Raw genomic sequence first — 24,170 nt, 5'->3', positions numbered from 1 at the left:
CATGGTGGTAAGAAAGACATTTCGTAGACTAGGGATGTTAAGAGGAAGAGGCGGTCTGGGAGAGAGTGTCAGCACTTTCCTGATTCTCCTTTTAGACTCAGAAATCTGGCTGAGCCCTGTCGGGAGGTAGTCAGGGAAGTATAATTGGTGTGCAGAAAATACGGCTCGAGTGACTGAAAGAGGAATGGAGCCTTTTCATGGTCTACTGAAATGTACTCAGATGTACTCAAACTGAGGAGATCTTTTGCTTTAAGATTTCTGAGAAAGACCCAAAGAGTACAAATTGCAGACTCAAGTTTGGAGTTTTTCAAAGTTTTTGAATGTCTGAATTCTTGGCTGGTGGTATGGCATAGATAAGAGTAATGCTTATCCCTTAGGGGATGCCAAATGGATGCTAAGAAGAAAGAATGGTTTTGTTTCCCTTTAGTTTTTCCTCTTCTTTTGTTTTAAGGTGACTGCAATCTGGAGCCCAAGGTTTAGTTTCAGGGCCATGTTTATCTAACAGGGCAGGTGAGTGGAGCGTTGGGGGTGATGGAAGCCATGCCAGCAGCGAGGCTGTGCTTTCTATCTTATAGATGGGAAACAGTCCATACAGTATTGTGTCCCGAGGCTGTCTCCCAGCTGCTGTCTCCCCTGGGTCTTTGATGCCACCAGCATTTGCATTGCAAACCCATCCGCGGGTGAATTTCCTAACCTCCTGGCAGCGAGCATGGCAGGATTAGAGAGAGCAATGGTGATAGATTCTTGGCTATTCTGGGCCCGTACCAACTTCTGCCTCAGTGCCACAGGCATGGCACAGTGGTGGTGGGGTTAGCGCAGGCACCCACAGATGTGAGGAAATTAACCTTGGACAGGTTATTGCCTATCAAACACTCCAGGTCATCTGCATGCCTAAAGCAAACCCTGGGAAGGTGGAAAGATGTTAGCAATTCTGGCCACATGTGCCTTCTTTCCTACTTTCTTCACCTTGAGAAAGAAAGTGAGCCAAGCAGCGGAGAACTGGAGCATCTAATGCATACCACACGTCCATCATCAATTTCCCTCCTCCCTTCACCGCCCCCCAACCTATGTAAACTAAATTCCTTTACATGGTCACGACAAAGGAACATTTTTCTTTTTTTGAGTTGTGATTAAAAGCAGCACAATCAAGAAATAGTTTCCACTGAGGCAATAGCGTTTTAAACTCAATAATGGGTGGGGAGAGAGAACGCGGTCAGCGGGCTTGGCTACGGGTTCTAATCCTGATTGCATCTCCTCCAAATGGCAGCCTTGTGCTGTTATTGTGTGGCCCTGCTTCTTCTTGCCTGCAATAAAGCACTCGACATGCCTGCCTGCCTGACTGCCATCGAGAGTCGCAACCAAGAGCCAGGAGATGAGCCGCTCTCAACCTTCCTGTCGCTGCGACCCTTTAATACAGCTCCTTATGTTGTGGTGACCCCCAACCACAAAGTGATATCCTTGCTACTTCATAACTGCAGCGTTGCTACTGTTATGAATCTGATCTGCAACCCCCGTGGGGGTCATGGCTCACGGGTTGGGAACCGCTGCAGTAGATGGAGCACCTGGCCTGTGTGAACCGCTGCAGTAGATGGAGCACCTGGCCTGTGTTTGTCTCGCAAGCACAGGGCATGGTGGGCCTTCAGTAAATGATGACATGTTTCGGTGCAGTAAAGAAGGTCCCCTGTTGGTGGCTGGTGTGTGCATCACTCTCTGTCTCTTGTGGTAATGCAAGTGGTACCTGACCACTTCTAAGACACGGTTGAGTTCTACACGTTGGACTTGGGCATCATCTACCTTGTGAAAGGACCCGAGTTACCTCACTGCCTTGCAGCCCTTTCTCTGAGAAGTAGTGAGTTCACTTCCTGTTGCCACAGCAAATACCTCACATGACCAGCTTCTACAGGAACGGCTTCTTTCGCCTAACAGTTTGGGAGGCTAGTGCATGACCCGTTGGCCTGTTGCCTTGTGTGAGGCAGCACACTGTGGCTAGAACACTGTCTTGCCCGGAAGTCACTCACTTCATGGCCAGAAAGCCCCAAAGATTGGAGGAAGGTATGGAGGCAGCTGCGGGACCTGCCACCCCTCTCAAAAGGCTCACATCAGTGACTTAAAGAGCCCTCATGGCCTGGCGAACATTCCATTATTAGTTCCACTAAGGACTTCGCTTTCAACACAGAGGTCTCCAAAGGACACTAAGAAGGAAACAATGGGGAAGGTTTGTTTTCCGTTCCCATTGCTCTGAGAAGCGACGAGACTGCCTTGGCTTTGGCCCCCGCTGGTGAGTCTCTTCTGGCTGCTCCCCTTGCTCAACCCCGTTGAGAGCTCTCCTTCATCAAGTTTTACACTGAATCAAGTGATTTTTCTTTTTTAAAAGTGAAATCCCAGGTTCAAGGTGGAGTGGGAGCCGAGGTGAATGTGGGCCAGTGGGCCACTTTGGGCCCGCCTGGGTGAGGCCTTGGAGGGGCAGTCTCCACTATCTGATCCTTGCAGGGTGGGACCACTGGCTTTCAATTGCTTTGTTCATTTTGGGGGTGAGATTCAAGCAAATCAGAAGCGGTGGGCAGCAACCTACCCTACTGAGGCGGGGTTGTTGATGCTTTTGAATTCACGGGAGTTGGGGTGCTGTGGCTCGCTTTACTATTCCGAGTGCTTAGCACTCCTGAAGAGCTAGGTGGTCAACAGCTAGGGATGCCTGCTTACAAGGGTCCATTTTTGACCTTTCTGTCAGCCCTGGCGTGAAGCATTTCTCACGCCTGGAGTATTTATTAGGCAGGACTTGAGTTAAGTAGGCCTCAAGGTCTAGAAAACGGTCAGGGGAGTAGTTTAATGCACAGCCTTAGAGACACGTTCGTTCGTGAAAGATTTGCTCTCAAGACTCTTCTCTTTGCCCTTCCTCTTTGCTTGTAAGGGAGCTGAGGTTTGGCCTGGTAACCAACAGAACATTCTGTGGTGACTTCTCCTTCTAGCATGGTCTCTTTCAGCCAGAGGGACTCTTGTGTCATTTCAAGAGGGAAGCCATTCTAAAATGGAAGTGGAATTAGGAGCCTCTCTGAACCCCTTATTTTCTCCATCCGGTTAGTGCACTCTAAGCTTGGGGTTCATTAGGAAGAACTTTGAAACCACAGAGGCGGCAGGCACAGCCCAGCGACTGGAAGTGTGCTGGTTGTCAGGGCACTGTGGTTTGGCTGTAGCCCTCTGCCCCCCAGGCCTATGTGCTACAGGCTTGGTCCCCAGCTTCCGCCTGTGCCCCCATCTCCGTGGCACTCAGGGATCTGGTGTAACATTCAGATGGGTCTGGTGGAAACGAGTTATTTTGGGCATGTCTTGAGGGAACCCAAACCACTGTGCTTTTCTTTCTTTTTGCTTGCTACTTACTGCCATGTGGCTAGCAGCTTTTTCCTGCCCGCTTTTTCCTGCCCGCGTGCTCTGGCTATCATGTGATATTTTGTCACATGCCCATAGGGACCGTAGTGATGAATGGAAAACTGGAGTGTCACCAAAACAGAACTTTCCTTCTTATCAGCTGATTTAGCTCAGGAGTTTGTTGAAATAACGGACGGTTAATTAACGCACAGGGGTTGGAATTTAAAACTAACGAATGAGCAAGCCAACTGACTGGCCAAATGTCAGTTTTCTTATCTCCTAGATGGGGTAAATCATTGTCCTTTCTTCATGGAGTTACTAGAATCCATCTGTTAAAGGAATAAAGCTTTCTTCATGGAATACAGTGGAAGTCTTGAGATATTTGAAAATGATGGTGGTGGTGGTGGGTTTGGATACTCTTCTAAAAATTTATTTATTTATTTAAAACTATCTTTTCTCATTTTACATACCAATCCCAGTTCCCACTCCCTTCCTCCCGCTCCCTGGCTTGGTAACTTTTAATTCAAAACAGTTCAGGGGATGTATCGATTACCTAGTGGCTGATATCTAGAAGATGAGTTCTGATTTCTAATATCTGGTGTTGGCTACTTCTAAAGCACATAGCAGTGTGTGCTTAGTGGATGTCTTTGTTCATTGGGTCCTTGATGGCCACCACTGAAGGAGCTGTGCACAGGTTCAAAATAATATTCAGGGCTGGGATGCTGTCCAGTGGTAGAGTGCTTGCCTGTCACACAGTGGGGCCCGTGTTCCATATCCCATATTTATGGAAAAGAAAAACTAACACAGAATCCGTGGACACAAAGCAAAGCAGAGGGAGGGCTGATGGTATGTTGTTATTTCTTTCTCCAGGTTCTGAGAACCCAAGAGGCTCTTCTTGCATATTAGATGTGAGGAGTGGCTGTCACTTGTATGTGCCCACTAAAACTGTCTCTGAGCTGTTAGGGAGTCAAGGTGAAGTTTAATTCTGCATGGGCCTTTTCCATGGACAAGACCTCAGAGGTGTCCATCTGTGGCTTAGTGATCAGTGGGGCAGTTCCTTCCTTAGATCAAACTTCCCTGAACAGACAGCTGGAGGAACTCTGACTTCACCTGTGCTGAATTTGGCATTGATGTTGAGCACACTTTGGCATACAGTTTGAAGGGCTCTCTGAGTTCCCCTTGCTGCATGTGCCCCCAGATTCTGTCTGTCTTGTTTTGGATGGTATGAAAACAAAACCACTAACTTTCTTACAAAAAAAACAATTAGGACAATTTTTTCTTTAAATGTTTGGGACAATAACATTAGATTATATAGGATAAGTTGAATTGTGTGACCTCTTCTCTTTTTATATTATTTTCAGACATACAAAAGAATTGACTTCATGATATATTCATCCATGTGTATTGTTGTCCTCCACTCATATCCCTTCCCATTATTCTCTTATTCTCCCCTTCCCCCACCTCAAGCTACCTTCATCACATGTGAATGCACACACACACCCCTACAGCACACACACACACACACACCCCTACATCACACACACACCCCTACATCACACACACACCCTACATCACCCCCCCACATCACACACACCCCCTACATCACACACATACCCCTACATCACACATACACCACCCTACATCACACACACACCCCTACATCACACACCCCTACATCACACACACACCCCTACATCACACACACCTCTCTATTCTGCACGAGAGAGAAATACAACAGTATTTGTCTTTCCAATTCTGAATTACTTTGCTTAATGTGATGAAACCTGAAATTGATGTGAGACCCTCTTGATGCCCCACAGCTACCCCCTGGGGGCTCTCACAGCTCGGTAGTACAGTGACCAGCGTCACTGTGTTCCCTTTCTGTAGGACTGGGTGGGCTGTTGTTTCCAGTGAAAAGCTGTGTTCTAAATGCTTTCTCTTCCTCGCCCTCCCCTTCTCTCTCTGCCTCCCCCTCCTCATCCCAGCACTGCGGATGAAAATCAGAGAAGTGAAGAAGGAGAATGGCGACAAGAAGATTGTCCCCAAGAAGAAGAAGCCCCTGAAACTGGGGCCCATTAAGAAGAAGGAGCTGAAGCGGCTTGTGCTGTTCCTGAAGAACGGGGCCGACTGTCCCTGCCACCAGCTGGACAACCTCAGCCACAACTTTCTCATCATGGGCCGCAAGGTGAAGAGCCAGTACCTGCTGACAGCCATCCACAAGTGGGACAAGGAAAACAAGGAGTTCAAAAACTTCATGAAGAAAATGAAAAACCACGAGTGTCCCACCTTCCAGTCTGTTTTTAAGTGATACTGGGGTGGACTGGGGAGGGAGTGTGTGACCTGGGGTGAGGGTGGGGGTGAGGGGACGGCCCTGGCTCTTGGGGTTCACATATTGCTCTTGCCCATTACAGTTGTGGCTTTTGCATCGCAGCTGGCTCCATTCCTACAGCGACCCCACTCCCCCCTCTTGACATAGCCGCACTCAGCTATGTCCAGGGCTCTTTAGACTAGAAGGCTTTTTAAGGGCGGCAGCAGGGCCAGCAGTCACTGTGCAAAAGAAGGGGCAGGATCCTTTCACTGAGTCTCAGGCGCGCACACACACACACACACACACACACACACACGCGTTTGCCAGTTTGGAAAGAAGTGTGTGAGGGCAGCTGACGCAAGCTGTATGTGGCTCTGGACATCGTTAGGAATTGCTCATGGAGTCTTTGGGTAAACCAAGTCCTTGCAGGTAGAAAAACTTGACCATTGGCAAGGCAGGTTGCTTTCATTTTGGTAGTAATCTTTCCTTTTTTGCATTAGATAGAACCAAGAGCACCACCACCCCAACTCACACACACACACACACACACACACACACACACACTCCCAAGGTAGCCGGGGTATCCCAGTACAGAATGCGATAGACAAGGGGTGGGATGGGAGGCCACTGCCTGTTCTACCCTCAGCTTTTGCACCAGTCACCTTTGATAGGAGACTCTTGGTCTCAGATGGCCATGTCTATCCATCCCTTGGGACACAAGGGTGACGGAGGCTTGCTTTTGTATGAGGAGGAACATGGGTGGGCATGAAGAGACATGAGGCATTTCAGGCCGAGCAGCCAATGGTTACTGGTTTTCAAAAACATGGTGAAAGAAAAAAAAAAAAAAAACCAAGAGCATCAGTAAGTCATGAGTCAGGGTGAATGCGGAGCCTCACATTGTGGCTTCATCTGTCATATTTCAAAAGAACACCCGCTACATAAACAGTGACAAAACCTCACACACCCTTCAAGGCTTTGATAAAAATCCACACTGAGCGTTTGAGGGACAACCAAGACTAAGATCTATATCTCTAAGTGCCCAAGGCTGCCCTCTTAATGAGCATGCTGTCTGCGCATGTGCTATGGAAAGTAACAACTGTCTGCGCATGTGCTGCGGAGGGGGCGGGCGTGGCATCATTGTAGTTCCCTTCTGCCCTGGAGCCTGCACAGTTGTGGAAGCTGTCAGTATCTACAGCGCTCCCCAGATTGCTTTTTCTCCAAGGAGATCCATTTCTTTCAACATGATTGCGTATGGTTAAAAGATACTCGAAATCGCTGCCTGCCTGACCCCTCCACTTTTGCTTTTGTATCCCCCACCACTCATGCGTATTGAGGATGAGTGTCCTGTCCAAGGAGATGGCGACAACAGTTAACCGTTGGCAAAAGTGCCCAAAAGGTAGTCCTCAAAGTTGGTATGCTTAGTAAATGATGTAGATAAGCCGGTTCTCTTCCGCAGCCTAACTCCTGCTGTCTGAGTAGCTCTAAAGAAAAAAGACATGAACGCTGATTTCTTCCACCAAAGTCTTGACTATTCATTCATTCCCCAGCACATCTCAAGGAACGCAGTGGCGGTCTGTCTCCCTGGGGTGCTCAGTCCTGCTGCAGCATTGTGAAAAGTTGTGTCATCCAGTGGCCTTGGACCGACACAGTAACAGGGAAATTCTGGTAACTTCTGAATGGCTGTAGCCTGGAAATCAACAAGCCAACCTAGTTACCGACCTGAGTGGGATACTGACCTATTAACCTCCTGTGTAGTAATCCCATTATCATTACACTTAAATATTCTCTCAACCTTAACGTTATTAGGGGCCTTAAATGATTTGCCTATACTTTTGGATGATTTAAAAATGCATATACATATTAATAATTAGCAATAGTCTACTTTTCTCATTGTTCAACTGAAACACAAGTGTATTTCATGAGTGTGTAGAGCGCGGCCTAGAGTTGCTAGTTCAGGGCTCGCTGAAGGGCTGCTCACTTGGGCAAAGTGGGTCATGTAGCAGGGCCCTCTCCAAGTGACAGAAGACTTCCTACGTGAGTTTATATGAGGGTGTGTTAGCAGTTTCACAGAAAGCGAGCCGGGGCTGTGCTGGGCAGCTCTAGATTAGGACCCTCAGGTAGGAGGCAATGCTCTCAGAAAGAATTCACAATAAACTGATCCCGTGAACTGCAGCAGCTTTTGCACCCCGCACCCCACCACTGCAGAATCCCCGGCATTAGAGTTCTATTGTGGACCTGTGAGGATTTTAGATGCGTGTGCGTCAGTTTTGTCAGCACAAGCTCAGCAGTTCAGCACAAGCAAGGGAGGCTATCTATGAACCCAAAGCTGCATGATCTCCAACCTTTGTTCTTTTCGACAAAAGGCACAACAAACCAATGTGCAGACTCATTGGCCTCGGCACCAGCTTCCAGCAGAGGAGGTCCATGTGCGTTCTGACCATTGTTGCCAGGGAAAGGGTCAGCCTTAGAGAGCTTTAAAAGTCTCATTCTGGAGAGTAGGAGGAGGCCAGACCCGCAGATCCACTGGGCACTACCAGTAGAGAGAAGATAGGCTCGGAGGCAGGAATTGTAATACTATTTTAAGACATTCTGTGTCCACACTCAACTCTCATGGTTGGCATGTTAGCGCTACGTTCTCCCGGGGGCCGGGACCGAGGAGGGTTCCAGCTAACTGTGAAGGTTTCAATCACAGAAATCTCATTTCTCAAAGCTAGAGCCTGTCTTCCTTGTTAGACTCGGTGTAGCTAGATGATCTGTTGTGCCTTCATAGCGGAAGTGTTTTGAGATGTGTTTCAGAAGCAAACCTGAGGCCACATCTCCACGCTGGCATGCTGGCTGCTCTTACCTGGCTTCACAGGTCCCCAGCACACAGATGGAATTCCTGCTGGCCCTAGTTCTTTCGTGAGGGACTCCACTTTGAGAGTCCAAAACTTTTATAAAAAGCTTTGAATACTGTGAAGACGTTTTACATTCCATTTCATTTGTGTTGTTTTTTTTAACTACATTTGACCAGATGTTTTGATGTTATCACTTATGTAATAGTAATTCCCATATGTGTTTTGTTTTCATGCTTTTCCTGCCATGTATTCACTTGACTAAAATCACTCAATCAATAACAATGTGAGTTGTGATTTACCCGACTGCCTGTCCAGCATCCACGCTTCCCGACTCTGCGTTCTCCCCTGTGTTCCAGCGATGGCTTCTGGTCCTACAACATCACCTTGTGGTGCCTGGGTGTGGTGGGTGTAAGAGCCCTGGGAAGGACCGTGTATATTCCCTGCCTTCCTTCCCCACTAACCATCTCTCCGTAACAGCCTAATGTCTGTCTGGCTGTGTGGGTTTTAGCTCGGCCAAACTTTCTGCTCCGTGTTTTATATGGCTTCCCTGCCCCCCCCCCCCCCGGCTGGTCCATTTTAGTGTCCACATTCAAATGACCTGCTAGAACTTAAGAAATGGTTTGTATCTGGTGCTGTGGTCCCATTCGGGATCTTGCAGACGAACAATCTAAGACGTGACATGTCTGGGGCTTCCCAGAAGACTTTGGGTAACTGGCATGGCTAGAATCAGAACCCACAGTCCCTGAGTCCCAGCTGAATTACCTACTGGGCCTGCTTTTGTACCCAGAGTGACACACTTTGCTGTTCCCTAGATGTTTATTTTTGGGTTGGGCTTCTTGCCTATGGAATTTTTCCACTGTAGCGATGGCTCCATTACATGGTACCCCTGCCCCCCGCCCCCCGCGTGAAAAAGTCTCCACACTAGAACCGCTAGTATTTCTTCAAATGTGCATCAGAGCCTCCCCCATCCAGGCACAACACTACCGTCTGTCTCTTAGGGGACAATCGAGGATCTTCAGATACTCATCTACTCTGGTGAAGTATTTGCACCATCACTGCCCAAGTAGGGCATTGTCACTTCCTCTTGGCTCTCTGTGGGTTAAGGAGAGAATTTCCTTTCGGTTGGTCCTACCCTGCAGAAGCCATACTGCCATGACCCATAGCATCTCATGACATTTCAAAGTGTCCTCTCCATAACAAGTTAGCACAAGGGCACAGAAGTATACTTCTGTTTCTGGGGGTGCCGGGGGATTCAGGGTCCCCAGGGTTGTGAGTGGGTGGGCCTGCTTAGGCATGTCAGGTGATCTAAGGACTACAGGCTTGCTTGAGTTCCATCTGCATAGTGCACATCACTCCTCAAGGAACTCTCCAGACCTCCCTATCAAAGGGTAGCAAGAGATGGGTCCAAGTGAAGTTGACTCCACTGTCTTCCCACGTGGGATCCAGATGTGCCACGTTGGCGCCGGAGGAGGAACCACTGGGGCAGTCACCTGGTGACAATGGCAGGAAAGAAGGGGACATATTCCACCGTTAGCATGTGTGGTGGTCACGGAGAGTGGCATGTCCACATCCGGTTTCTGGCTTCCACCCCCAGAGATCTTGAATGTGAACGGTAGTAATGAGGTCTCATATGTTAGTTTGCCGCCTCTTCACTGAAACACGTGATCGCAACACGCAGGAAACACAGAAAAGAAGGAGCCAGGGGAAGGAAGATGTGGCCTTAAGGACACTTCCCCAGTGACCTACTTCCTCCTACTAGGTCCTACCTGCGATTCCTCTCCCAACAGTTCATTCAAAATTTTAACTCATCAACGGATTGAACTATTCATTGGGTTAGAGTCTTCAGGATCTGGTTGTCTCTCCTGGGCATATTATGGTTGAATGGGGTTGACAATCTAGATAACATTAGATTTACAACTTGTAATTGGTTTACTGGCTGTTTCAAGACCCTGGTTTGTGGATCTTTGCAAAACCTAATAGCATGAACTTGGCTTGGGAATGAGAAGCAGGTGCTTATTTGGGGTGCTTTCTTTTCTCTTCTGCACACATTGCTGCAAGACTTCCTGGAGTATTGTGGGTTACTTTGATATTAGTTAATAAAGTGGTTCAGAGGGCAGGGATGAGGCTTTCTTTCCTTTATAATGGGGTACATCGGGCTCTTCAAAGAGTTCTTCTGTGATTCAATCCCACAGCTACATAGGACAAGAGTAGATTCTGAGTCTGTGGATCTAAAACAAAACATTTCTTTTTCTTTTTCCTTCCTCCCTCCCTCCCTCCTTCCCTCCCTCCTCCCTTCCTTTCTACCCTCCCTCCCTTCCTTCCTTCCTTTCACTCAGTGTTTCAAGACAGGGTTTCTCTGTGTAACAGCTCTGGCTGTCCTGGAACTCGCTCTGTAGACCAGGCTGGCCTCAAACTCACAGAGATCTGCCTGCTTCTGCCTCCTGAGTGCTGGGATTAAAGGCTTGAGCTACCACCTAAGTACTCCACACCCTCTAGGGATAGCGGGAGCTGGGTCTGACAAACACTCCTTGGGCAGGGGCACTCTTAAGGGCTCCGGAGAGGCACCCAGTGGGACAACCAGTCTGGGAAGTCCTCTTAAGGAGCTATCTCCTTCACAATCACAGTAGGAGCCATACTTTGAATTGGGAACAAAACCAATGAGAGTGGGAGCCGATTATAAACCCAGATTAGCTGGGGCTAATCTTCCATCGTTTACTCCTTTTTTCCCTTTTAATTGTTTACAGTGCTGGGAGGCCAACCCCAGGCCTTGCACAGAGGAGGCAAGCTGCCCACTTTTGAGCTACACTCCTAGCCCTAAACGGCTGTCCCTCTGGGGTGCACTCTACTTTTGGGAGCACTCAAGACCCCATCTTTTGTTGCCCCCTTGGCAGGGCACCCTATTAGCATTTCAAGCTGTGTCCCTTAATAGTGCTAGTTCCCACTACTGGTGACTGTTGGAGCTAACCGGCTGCCGGTGTTATCTGGACAGCTGAAGTAAGACAGGAAGTTGCCAACAGAGGTGGGACTTTTCGTGTTCCATTTGTTCACATCTGGGCAGTTTCAAACCCTCGCTGTGGGGGAAGCCAAGATGGGAAGGGGCGACTGAAGTCTTTGGAGGGAAAATCCTTTCCCTGACAAATGGAGAATGGCCTGCCAAGCAGGGCTGATTTACTAGGGGGCAGGCATTAGGCTTTCTGTCAGCAGAGGCCAAGGAAGGCTGCTCTGTGGGACTTTGAGGAAGATAGGTGTCAGGGCGAGCTCTCCAGAAGAGTAGAAAGCTCCCATGTCTTCGTACATCTGTGCAGTATTTAGATAAGAAGGGGCTGCACTTAATCAGGACGAGAGTTGTTTGCTTAAATAGAGGGAGGGAGCATTGCATGTGTGTGAGTCTGAGGAGAGAAAGGAGGTGGGAACACGGAGAAAGGAGCCAGCAGTTTTAAACAGTAACACGGCCACCACCACGTGGTTTTAATTAGGATGGCCTTCCCATCACCTGAGCACCCAAACCAGTCTGGATGCTGGGTAAGGATCAGAATTCACATGGCCTGGTCTTTGGGATTTCAGGGGGAGCTCTGAGGGAAAGTTTCTGCCTCCATCCCTGCAAACGCCTGAGTCAGGAGCCTGGGTGTCTATTCCTCCAGGAAGCCTGCTGTTTGAATGCCAGTGGGACCCAAGGCCAGAGCTTCTCCGGAAATCCCTGGGTCCCAGGACTTACAGATAGCAATCCAGACATAAAGCCGCACACTCGATTTTCTTCTTTCCAAGGACAGAAAGAGCAGGGGGTCTCATGGAGGCTTCTGTACACGTACATTTTGTACATCTCTGCTGCTTTCTGATGATGTGCACGAACACCCAACGTCATTCGTTATCCAGACTTGGGGAAGGATGGTGGGAAAGGGAGGTGACTTCAGGGCCTCGGTTTCCATTTTGCTGCCTCAATGTCTGAAGACACTACACAGATATGGGTGATTGTGCCACTTTGTCTAGATGCTAAGTTCATCATCTGAATGAACAAAGGGAAAATTGCATGCCCAGACCCAAGGGGCTGTTTCACAATGTGACCCAGGGACAGGAAAGGTGAGTACCACCTAATATGTGAGATTCCTCAGTAATAAGGACATTTACCCCCTAAGGCGGCAGCTGAGACTACTGGAAACCTAGTTTGGCAACTATCGTCCCAAGATACGCAACGGCTCCAGCCACGACAGTCTCCTAGGCCACGGCAAATCAGCTTTTGACTTGAGTCAAACTTAGGGGAGGCTCCAAAGGTCCTAAGGAGGTGTGTGTGTGTGCGGGGGGGGGGGATGGGGAAAGGTGTCAGCTGTGGACCAGTGAACACGAAACCTTCTCAGCCACGTCCCCGGAATGGGCCATTGCTGTTGCGCAAGTGCGCTGCAAGCTCCCAGGATTCTCTTCGGCTGCCTCCTCTCTCTGACGCCAGAGCTGGTATATATTCGTGAGAAGGAAGCTGCACACAGGTGAGGATGACATCCCCCCATGGAGACTCAATACGGTCAGGTCGGATATTTGTCAGGACAAGACATTTGTGTTTGTTTCCATTAGCTAGCTGGAGGGGAAGAAGGCCTCTTCCCAGGCGAGGTTCCAGCGTTAGCTTGGTTGCGCCAGGACTCCATGAAGGAAAAGGGTGGCTGGTGTGTTGCGGACAGCCTGGCCCCTAGCAGGAACCTTCCATCCTAGACCTTCCTCGCTGGGACCTCTTTGTCCTGGGTTAGGGGACAGGGGTCTGGTCCAGGAGCACTTCTCTCCCACCTGAACATGTCTGGGTCTAGAGAAGGCGGGATACCTTGTCTGACCTCTAGTCCTCCCTGTCTGGTGGACGGAAAGAGTAGATTCAGCTGCAGGGAATGGATTCAGCTTCTAAAATCAAGAAAAACATACACACACACAAACCTCACACTTGAGCTTAGAGACAGGGTCACAGCTCTGCCCTCAGAACCTCCCACTCTCCTTTTTTTTTTTTCCAGAGAAAAAGCTGTGCCAGCTTTTAATTCTCTGCTACCCTGAGCTGACCACTCTCACCTGTCGGCATGGTTGTTCGCAGTGGTGTGGGAACGCTTGCTCTCCTGTAAATGCCCGTTTCCTACTGAAATCCCCACACTACACCCTTCCGTTGTCCTCATTTTTGCTCGTCCTCCCCCCCCCACCCCCGGTTCTGTCTGGTCATGGGTAGCCTTGCTGTGTGCATCGATTTGGGCTACTGGGGTTTGTCACGTGCACCTTCTCCTCGCAGAATCGCAGGGCTAAGGGCTGTGGGGAACCGTTCCTGGTTGCTGAGCCAAACATCAGGACGAGGGAGGCTTGACAAGGGTCTGGCCTGCTTCCTGATTTTGGATTAGGCCAAATTGGGAGTGTATTGTACACCCCCACCCTCAAGTATTTGAGAGGAAATGTGACCCTTGTGTTTCTGATTCATGTGCACTTAACTCATTAAAATGCTGATTTACAGACAGTGGCGATGTCCAAACTCATCTCTGGAGTCTCTTTTGCAAGCCAGCCAGCTTTTTTTTTTTTCTTTCTTCTTCTTGGTGACTTTTTGTGGAAAGAGTAGGTGGGAAGAAGAAATCGAGATTTTTGCTTCCCTACCAGGGCAGCTGCATTCCTCCAGTATTGGAACTTGGGCCTGGCAGGCAGGGACAGGAACTCCGACCTTGGAATTGATTGGGTTCTCTGCTGGAGGAGACCTAATCAGAGCCACCTGGTATTCCTCAAGGCCCAGTCATTGTCCATGCTGTAGGAAGCATTGGAACTTGACCTGTGCTGGAAAGGAGCCAGGGTATATGAGAAAGGACACATCCACTTTGGGGAATGAGTGCAGGTTTAGGGAGCACGCAGATTCTGCAGCCAAGGCACCAAGCCTGGCTTGGCTGGCCAAGCTGCAGCTGAGATTCCATCAGCTTCTTCTGTGAGCACCAGTTTCCTCCTGGGAACTTAGGGTGCATTTGCTCGCATGGTGCATATGAAACTTGTTTATAACAAGACAAAGAAGGTAGGTAGATCATAAATTCAGCAGCTGACCGCTAAATTCTTTAGGGAGCCTTGGGATTTTGCCCCATTTCTCGGTTTTGTTTTTAAGGCGGAAAGGTTTACGAACAAAACAAAACAAAACCTAAACTGGAGTAAGAAGAATGAGTCTCTTTTTATTACGAGTGGGTAGTATCAGTGTGTGTGTGTGTGTGAGAGAGAGTGTGTGCACATGTGAGTTTGTGTGTATGTGTGAGAGAGATCAGGGCATGTGTGTGGGTGTGGATCGGTGGGTGGTAGTATCAGGTTTTGTGTGTCTATATGTGTATGTGTTGGTATCAGTTAGGTTTCTATTGCTGTGATAAAACACCATGATCCAAAGTAACTTGAGAAGGACAGGGTTTATTTCACTGTACAGCTTATGTTACTGACAGATGCCAGGGCAGGAACCTGCAGGCAGGAAGAGGAGCAAAGACCATGGAGGATTGTTTGCTGACTTACTCCCTCCTGGCTTGCTCAGCCTACTTTTTTCTTCCTTCCATTCTTCCTTCTTTTCTTTTCCTTTCCTTTTTGTTTTGTTTTGTTTGTTTGTTTGTTTTTGTTTTTTGAGACAGGGTTTCTCTGGGTAACAGTCCTGGCTGTCCTGGAACTCACCCTGTAGACCAGGCTGGGCTCAAACTCACAGAGATCCACCTGTCTCTGCCTCCCAAGTGCTAGGATTAAAGGCGTGCGCCACTACTGCCAGGCTAAAGACTACTTTTCTAAGTACCCAGGACCACCAGCTCACAGGGGGCACCACACACAATGGGCTGGGCCCTCCCACATCCCTCACTTATTTTTTTAAGCACTACCGATTTCCCCATAGGCCAATCTGTGGGGGAATTATCTCAATTGAGAGTCCTTGCTCCCAAAAGATGCTAGCTTGTGTCTGTTGGCACAGAACTAGCCAGCACAGCGTGTGTGTGTGTGTGTGTGTGTGTGTGTGTGTATGTTGGGGCTGTTGATGAATATCTGTGTCAGTGTGTATAGGCAACAGATGTAAGTCCCTTGTTTTATGTTGGTGTCTCTCTACAGTTTAGCTGTCTCCACTCTTTGCTCCTTGTAGGCACCTCCCTGGGCACTACTTGCCTTACTTGGTGCGCAAAATTGTGTGGTACTAAGTCTACCATGCATAGACCACCCTTGTTTCTCCATGTTTTATAATTACCTGGCATGTTTGTAGGCACCCCAATCATAGCATGCTAAATACAGCACCATCCCCTCCCATTGTTCTCAGCCTGGTGCCTGGCGTACGACATATGTGAAGGCCTGGGTTGAAGCTGGCGGATCTTGGCATGGTTTTGGCCCATGGCATTGGGAAGGCCTGAAGGGAAGGGGGAATTTCACAGAATGGTGGGGAACTTGGACAGCATCCAGTAGCTTTTCTGTACCTGCCTGGGAGCTCTTCCTTACATCCTGGTATCTGAAGTCAGTGGTTGATGTCATCTTCCGTTAAACTAGATCTGTTTTCTCCATTACAAAAGGAGGGCGGTGAATTCGCTCAGGAGAGTTGTACTTCTGAAGAGTAGTCTGCTCACAGACAATGTCTGTCAGCGCTGATTTGCCAGTAAGATGAGAGCAAAGCTGGTTTCTTAGCATTTCTCTGGCAGAAGACTCAGCCAATGACACTGGACTAGGATTAGGGCTTATGAAACAGAGTCAGGACTCGGAATGCTGACTCCCCTCCCAGGATGCTCGCACCTGCTTCTCTGCAGAGAGCCAAATGCTTGCCTTGGCTCACTCCTCGGTCCAGTTGTCCTCCTTTCAGGAAGATCTTTTCTCATTCGAGGAGTTAAAATCTGAGCTGTCTGGCAAAGCTGGGATGCTTTCTTCTGAATAGGTGGCTCTTTGGTTGATTTGAGATGCTTTATAGGGAATTAACTTTTCAAGGTTTCTCACTAGATGATGTAAAAAAATACTCAACAAACAAACAAACAAATCAAAATGGCCACCATCAAAATAAATCACAACCAGACAACAATAAAGCAACAAATAAAACTATAGAAAGAACTCTTTCTTTAGCACAGGTATGCAAAGGAAGATTTCTGTTACCCTCATGTGTGGACTCTGCCAAAGCAAGTGACTGGATGGAGGGCTAGCTCCTCGCCTGCTGAGGTGTGCTCAGTAGGAACAAGCTGAGAAACTGAGGCACACCAATCACGGTAATCGTGACAGGACTTTAGCCCCCTTTTTCTCTCAGAAGCATCTTTGAGAAGAGGCATAGAATTGGCTTGAAGTATTGCTTCTTATAAGCCACAAAAGAATAAAAAATAAATTTGGATTACATCAAAAAAGAAAATTAAAACTTCTGTGAATCTAAGGGGAAAAACACTGGAAAAAAAGAGGCAAGCCACAGAATGGGAGAAAGAATTCGCTAATCATGTGCCTGGTAAGAAATTACTGTTCAAAATGTATAAAGAACTCCAACAACTTAACAAGAAAAAGAACTGAATAACTTGATTAGAAAGTGGACAAAAGAATTGAATAGACATTTCTCCAAAAAGGACATCCAAATGGGCATGTGGAATGATGTCCAACGCTTGAGTCACTGGTGAAGTGTAAATCCACACTGAGGAGCTGGAGAGATGACTCAGTGGTTAAGAGCACTAATTGCTCTTTCAGAGAACCTGGGTTTGATACTGGGATACCCACATGTTGACTAACAATTTGTCTATAAAGTCCTATGGAATTTGATGCCCTCCTTTGGTCTCTTTAGACACCAGGCATGCATGTGGTATATAGACATACATGTAGACAAAATACCCATACACATTAAAATAAGCAAATAAATAAATTTTTAAAAAGATTTATTATGTGCCCAACATTCTTCCTCTATGTATGCCTGTAGGCCAGAAGAGGGCATCAGATCTCATTGAAGATTTTTGTGAGTTACCACATGGTTGCTGGGAATTGAACTCAGGTCCTCTGGGAGAGCAGGCAGTGCTCTTTAACCTCTGAGCCATCTCTCCAGACTCAAAGTTTTGAGTTTTTCATGGAGGGTAATTGGGGATCCAGTCACCCCAAGAAAGATATCACTTCCCCCAGTGACAGGTGACAAGTGACACCTTGCTGACGTCTATGGCCCACCCCATCCGTTTGTTCTCTTCACAGAGGCCACAAAGGACAGATGCTAAGGTCGCACACTGTGTAGGGTGTCCTTGAAGGCGCAAGGACACGGATCTTATGTTGCCTGTGGGACAGGATCTGGTATGTTTTGATCCTTGTTACTCTCTTGGGCAGTAGGGAGATCCAGAGCTATATCCTGGCACGAGCCTGAGATAAAATCATAGGTGAACTTGGGAGGGGTCAAGCAGCAGCTTGCTCTTGTGACCATGTTAGGTCCCATCTCTTTGTCTACCAATTCCTCACCCGTGTGTACTGTGCAGCTGGCTTATTGAATGGACTCAACTTAGACTGAAATAGTGGAGGAAAGCTGTGTTTTTTTTTTAATATATATATATATATATATATATATATATATATATCCCCTTCTAATCACCAAGAGTCACTTTCGTCTTCGTGGATCAAACACTTCAGACTAATCTTTAGAAAAGATAGAGTTCTCACTCAAGGCAAACTTCCCCTCCTTAGTGTTGTGGGCTCAGAAAACCACAACAAAAAAGAGCAGGTGAATGTCTCTACCTTTGTCCTGCCTCTTCTCTCCCTGGTTTTCCTGCTTGCTGATGGTGGGAGATACAGGAAAGTGTATATGGGGGAGTGGGGTAGGAGTTTATGGCAAGGTGTGTATTGGGGGCAGTAGGATGGGGGAATATAGAAAAGTGTGTATCTAAAGTTCTCCACTCCAGTTGTCCTGAGTTCATCCTGATGGCTACCCTCAGATGTGCTAGAACTCATTGCTTCTCACTGTTGGCCCTTCTGAATTCTGAACATCCTTCCCTGCCTGTGCAGGTCTCCCATACCCCAGGGGACACAGAGGTGCTCCTTCAGTTTCTGCTTTTGTCTATATATGTCCTTTAGAGTCACTGGTCCCAGAGGGAGTGTCCGTGAGTGTGACTCTTCAGATTGCTTCAGCCTAGCTGCTATTTCTGGCCCCAGGGTCACTCCAGGGCCTGCCCACAGCAGCCTTTCTCATTGGGCCTTCTAAATAACCACCTCCATTCTGCCCTCTGGTTGTCCTGCTGGAGGGTGTTCATCTTTCAATTCTGGGAACATCTCCTAGGATCCATTAGGAAGTCTCTACTGTGCTTCTGCCCTGAGCAAGTGGAAAACTGAGAAGATGCAACAGGCTGTCTAAGTCTGAATGACTAGGAATTCTAGCAGGTGGAAACCTAGGCAAAGAGCAGAGGGAATCTGGGATTAGGAAGATTTGGACCCTTGCCTAGCAAGCACTAACAGTGTCTGCAATTGTTCTTCTGCTACAAATGAGAGAGAGAGAGAGAGAGAGAGAGAGAGAGAGAGAGAGAGAGAGAGAGAATATGTGCAGTGAGTATTGTCAGACAGTTGGTACAGGCAGCCCCAGAGAGGGGGAAAATGAGAGCCTGCCTGGTCGCTCTGACTGTTGGCAAGGTGTGAATTTCAAAACTGTGTGCAAGCAGAGGGAATGGAGGCAGCCCTGGCAGATCCATGGAGATAAAGAGACAGACACTGGGCTTCTGGAGACTGACGTGGCTGGGATTTTTGAGGCTGGAGTTGGACATGAATGACACTGGGAAGGGGCCCCAGGGTTGTGTATAAAAGTCCCCTTAGACGGTAGAGTATGTGGGATGACAAACGAGGTTGAGCAAAAGGTAACTCACAGGGAAAAGGGCAGCCCCAGGAGCTGCAGGCTCACGCAGGCCAGCGGTCCACCCCGTTTGCTGTGATTTGAATGAGAATGTCTCCTATGGGCTCATTCATACTTGATCTCCAGTTGGTGGCACTGTTTGGGAAGGCTTAGGAGGTGAGGCCTTGTTGGAGGTAGTACATCTCTGGAGGCAGGCTGTGAGAGTTCAAAGGCCTGTGTGGTTCCTGGTTGCTCTGTTTCCTGCTTGCAGTTCAGGATGTGAGCTCTTGGTTTGCTGCCGCAGCTGCCATGCCTCCACCCTGCCATCAGAGTCATGGCCCTGGGTAAGCCAGCATCAACACTTTCTTCCTTAAGCTGGCTTGGTCGTGGTGTTTTATCTCAGCCACAGGAAAGCAATTGGTCCATCACTACTGCAGACACCACGGAGAAGGCCTCCTCCATGTTGTGAAAGCCCCAGCATGTATTGACATGAACAATGGCAGTTACGGTCGCCAAACCATCCCAGAAAAAGAGAGTTTTAAAAAAATGTCACAAAGATTCAACTTTGTTGGTAAGCAAAAAAATCTTACCTATTTCCAGAATAAAAATCAAATACCTTAAAGAAATGTAACACAGCTCTTAACACTCGGGAAGGTAAATGTCACCGTATCACTGGACTCACAAAGCAAGGAAATGTGACCCACAACTTAGAAAACTGTACCCAGAAAGACAGACATGACCAAAGTAGAAAACCTTAACATTTCCTTCTTTCTCTCCTCATTGGTGCTATCTGGATTGGGTTGCTCACTTCCAGAGTATATGACATGTAAGGTACAGTGAGGCCTGGAGAGAGAGAGACTCACGGACTGCCTTGGCAAGGGCTCGAGGTCAGTGCCAATCATCTATCAAAAATGTGTCATGAGATCCCATTTTAGTTTCATGGCCGACATCTCACGTAAGTCCAAGAATATGTGAGGGAACATGGTAGAGGAAAAACTCAAGAACATTCACAGAAGACTCAGCAGTACTTTCAAGGTCGTGACAAATGGGGACAACTTGGACCGAGTGACTTGAGAAGAGAGAGTCACGAGAAATGCAAGGTCTAACTGCAAGGCAAGTCCCAGGTTGGATTCTGGAACAATAAAAGGGAGTTAACAGAAAAAGCAGCAAAGTTTGAATCTAGCCTGGTGTGCACTGATTGTCTAAGGCTGTGGTAGGAAGTACCAGAGTCCGGATGGCTACACCATTGACGTCACTAGTAATCCGTTGACTCATGATTTTGAAAGCTAACAGTCTTGAAAGCAGAATGCTGCTGGAGAGGTACGTTTTAGGGAATGTGTAAGGGAGAAGCTCTCCTCACCCTGAGGCTGCTGTGGGACAATTGTCTGTACCCTGTCACTTTAATTTTAAATAAACGCTGATTGGCCAGTAGCCAGGCAGTATAGGTGGGGCAACCAGGCAGGAAGTAGAGGTGGGGCAACAAGAATTCTGGCAAGAGGGAAGTTTCATTCTGCAGTCATAACCCAGACACAGAGCAAGCAAGATGTGACCGCCTCGCTGAAAAAGGTACCAAGCCACATGGCTAACACAGACAAGAATTATGGGCTAATATAAGTTAAAAGAGTGAATAAGAAGCCTGAGCTAATAGACCATTCAGTTTATAATTAATGTAGGCCTCTGTGTATTTCTTTGAGACTGAACAGCGGGACGGAAATCTCCTGTCAACAGAAAGCCTCGTAAGGCAGAAGCCCAATTGTGACATTGTTTTCTGGTGCTTCTTATATAAGGACTCCAGCTATCCTGGAGCTAGGGTCCACTGCATTCCAGTATGACTTCATCGTAACCTAATTACAGCTGCAGAGATTCCATTTCCAAACAGGGTCAAGTTTACAAGCACCAACGGTTAGGCCTTGAGTGCGCCTCTTTGGGGGAAAGCGTCATACGACCCACAACACTTAACTGTAGGAAGAGTGACACAGTTCCACACCACGGACAGTGGGAGAATGACAACCAGAAAGTCTGTGTCAGCTTGGCAATTTTTCTACAAGCCTGCAATAAAAAGTTATTAGAAAACCCATTGACAGTGAATTAGTATTTTCTGGACAGGGCAGGGCAGTTGCATGGATGAACTCATGGAGGCTGTGACAACGTGCACAAGACATACACGAGATTAAACCAGACCAATGTGCTAAACATTCTCAGAGGCCTACTGGCCAACGTGATGATAATGAAGAGGTAAACAGAGGCCAAGAAGAGAACTAAATCCAACTTCTAAAACTAAAACGTTGCTCTGAAGTGAGCCGTGTGACTCCTAGTCTTTGAGGACTCTACTCCAGCTGCTGTGGGCTGGAGCAGGTCTATCCCTGGCTAAAAGAAGTCGCCCCTCTTGGTTTATCTCGGGTCTTTTGTTTACAGCAATAAAAATGGCGACAGAAATGAGGAGAGAAAAAACCCTCTTAAATAAGGAGCAACTCCCGTTAACGAGGTCTCCTCCTTAGCAGAAACTTGAGAAGGACGGACTTGCCTTCTGGGATTTTATTGGAGCCAACATGGCCTGGAGAAGAGGAAACCCTTGACCGCAGGCAGTCATGTACTTCCAGTGGATGGAGGAAGCGAGGTCCAACTTCTCAGTCCCTCCTCTACTCTCTAAAAGCGGAGGGGTAGAAAGACACATACCTCCTGCTGTTTTATATAACTTGGCCATTCAAGACACATGGAGGCGGGGCCACTGGGGGTGTACTCTCAAAATGATGAGCATAGGAATAGAGGTAGAATTGTATTCTACAGGTATAGAAAACCAAATTTCCCACAAAGTCCTAGAAGAAATCTCCTCCAGTTCAGGGGGGAAATGGTAGCCCAGATACAAGAGACGTTCAGATGATCAAACACAAAACCAGAAAAGACTCTCCCTTTGGTTAAATTATAATGAAGCCACTAAACACAGAGAACAAAGAAAGCACATGGAGAGCAGCAGGAGGGGAGCACCAGTCATGCGTAAAGGCAGGTCTGTCAGAACAGTAGCAGATTAAACTCTGAGAGCAACAACTGTCAATCCCGACCTCTCTGCCCAGGCAAAGCTATCTGCCATAATGGAAGGAGAAAGGAAAGGGTCATGTGTCGTGACCGCTCATCTAGTTCCACACGAGACGCTGGAAGGAGTACCTTAGCCTGAGAAGAAAAGAAAAAAATCCACCCACAAAGCTACGGAAAAGCATAAACTCTCTATGACAGTGCTCAAGCAAGAGGAAAGTAAGAAAACATCAAACATTATGGATCAACAACATTTGTAGGAGTTGGCATGCACCTTTCAACATTAACTCTAAGTAAGGGAACATCTGGATTAAATGGCACTATGGATCAGATGGACCTAACAGATGTCTACAGAACACTCCATCCAAATGCTGTAGAATGTCTCCTCAGCAATCCAAGGAATGTTCTGGAATGTTCTCTTAAGTTGATGGTGTATTTGAGGCACAAAGCAGGTCATAACAATTCTAGAAAAGCTGAAATGATTCCTTGTATTCCTCTTGTCTGGTCACAAGGAGATAAAACTATAACATCAAGAGAAACTCGAGTGTGTGTTAAAACACGTGAAGAATAGCACTGTAGACTGAAAAAAAAAAAACCATTGAAGGTCATTGAGAAAACCAGCCAAACAGAAAAACAAATTCCTAGAATTCAATGAAAACAAAAATACAATAAACAAAATAGAATGAAACCAGTCTCAGGATGGAAGTCTATAACTCTAAGTGCTTACATTAAGAAATCAAGGGCTGGAGAGATGTTCACTGGTTAAGAGCACTGGCTGCTCTTCAAGAGGTCTTGAGTTCAATTCCTAGTAACCCCATAGTGGCTCTCAACTATGTATAATGAGATCTGGTGCCCTCTTCCGGTATGCTTGCACACATGCAGGCAGAACACTATAGACATAATAAAAAAACACATAAATCTTTTAAAAAGATAAAAAGAGTAAATAAATAATTTAATGATACATCTAGGACCATGGAAAAACAAGAAGAGGTCAAAATCAAAATCAGTAGTTGGAGGAGAAAGTAATGAAATGGATACATAAAATAAAAGAATCAATGAAACAACTGGCTCTTTGAAGAAATAAAAGTAACAAACTTTAGGAGACTAACTATAAAAGAGATAGATGACGCACATTAATATAACTAGAGTGGAAAGGGAAATATTACTAAGGGTACCAATACAATTCAGAAAATCGGTAGGACATAAACTAACAATATATAGTCCAGCAAATTTGAAAATAGAAAAGAAATGGATGGGTTTCTAGATATATGTGACCTAACAAAATTAAAACTAAATAAGATAAATATTTTTAACAGATCTCTGGCAAGCAGGGAGATTGAATAAAAAATAAAGAAACTCCTGACTGAAAAATCCCCAGGTCCAGATTGACTCACTGGTGATCTTCTCAGACCTTCAAGGGACCAACACCAGATCTTCTCAAAATAGTCCATAAAGTAGAAAAGGAGGGAACACTGTCAAATGTTTTTTATGGAGTTAGTATTACACTGATACCTAAACTAGATAAACACACAAGAAAATAACCCAAAATTGTAGACCAATATCTCTGATAAACACAGAAGCAAAAAGCCTCAACAAAATACTTTCTAACTAAAATTTAAAAATGCATCAATATGATTATTCACTATGATCAATTTAATTTTATTTCAGAGATGCAGGATGGGTCAATGAATGTAAATCAGTTATTGTAATTCATCACATAAATGGACTCAGGAACAGAAGTCTCATGATCATCTCGATAGACACAGAAAAGACTTCTGACAAAACCCAATATCACTTAATAATAAAAGTCCTGAAGAAATTGATAATAGACAGAACATACCTCAACATAATAAAATCTACATACTATAAACCTATAGCCAACAGTCAC

The 24,170-nt window shown here is 46.8% G+C and overlaps 1 protein-coding gene across 1 annotated transcript in view; it reads left to right on the top strand.

Annotated features, from left to right (window-relative positions):
• Sfrp1 (secreted frizzled related protein 1) overlaps nt 1-5,690 on the top strand; it is a 36,892-nt gene extending 31,202 nt beyond the window's left edge. The window contains exon 3 of the mRNA XM_057752691.1: nt 5,349-5,690. Coding sequence (XP_057608674.1) covers nt 5,349-5,671 — 323 coding nt within the window. The 3' untranslated portion in view covers nt 5,672-5,690. The remainder of the gene's footprint in view (nt 1-5,348) is intronic.
• The last annotated feature ends 18,480 nt before the right edge of the window (nt 5,691-24,170 follow it).

The sequence above is a fragment of the Chionomys nivalis genome, chromosome 20, assembly GCF_950005125.1.
Source record: "Chionomys nivalis chromosome 20, mChiNiv1.1, whole genome shotgun sequence".
NCBI classification, from domain to species: Eukaryota; Metazoa; Chordata; class Mammalia; order Rodentia; family Cricetidae; genus Chionomys; species Chionomys nivalis.
This window is presented reverse-complemented; position numbering and strand designations above follow the sequence as displayed.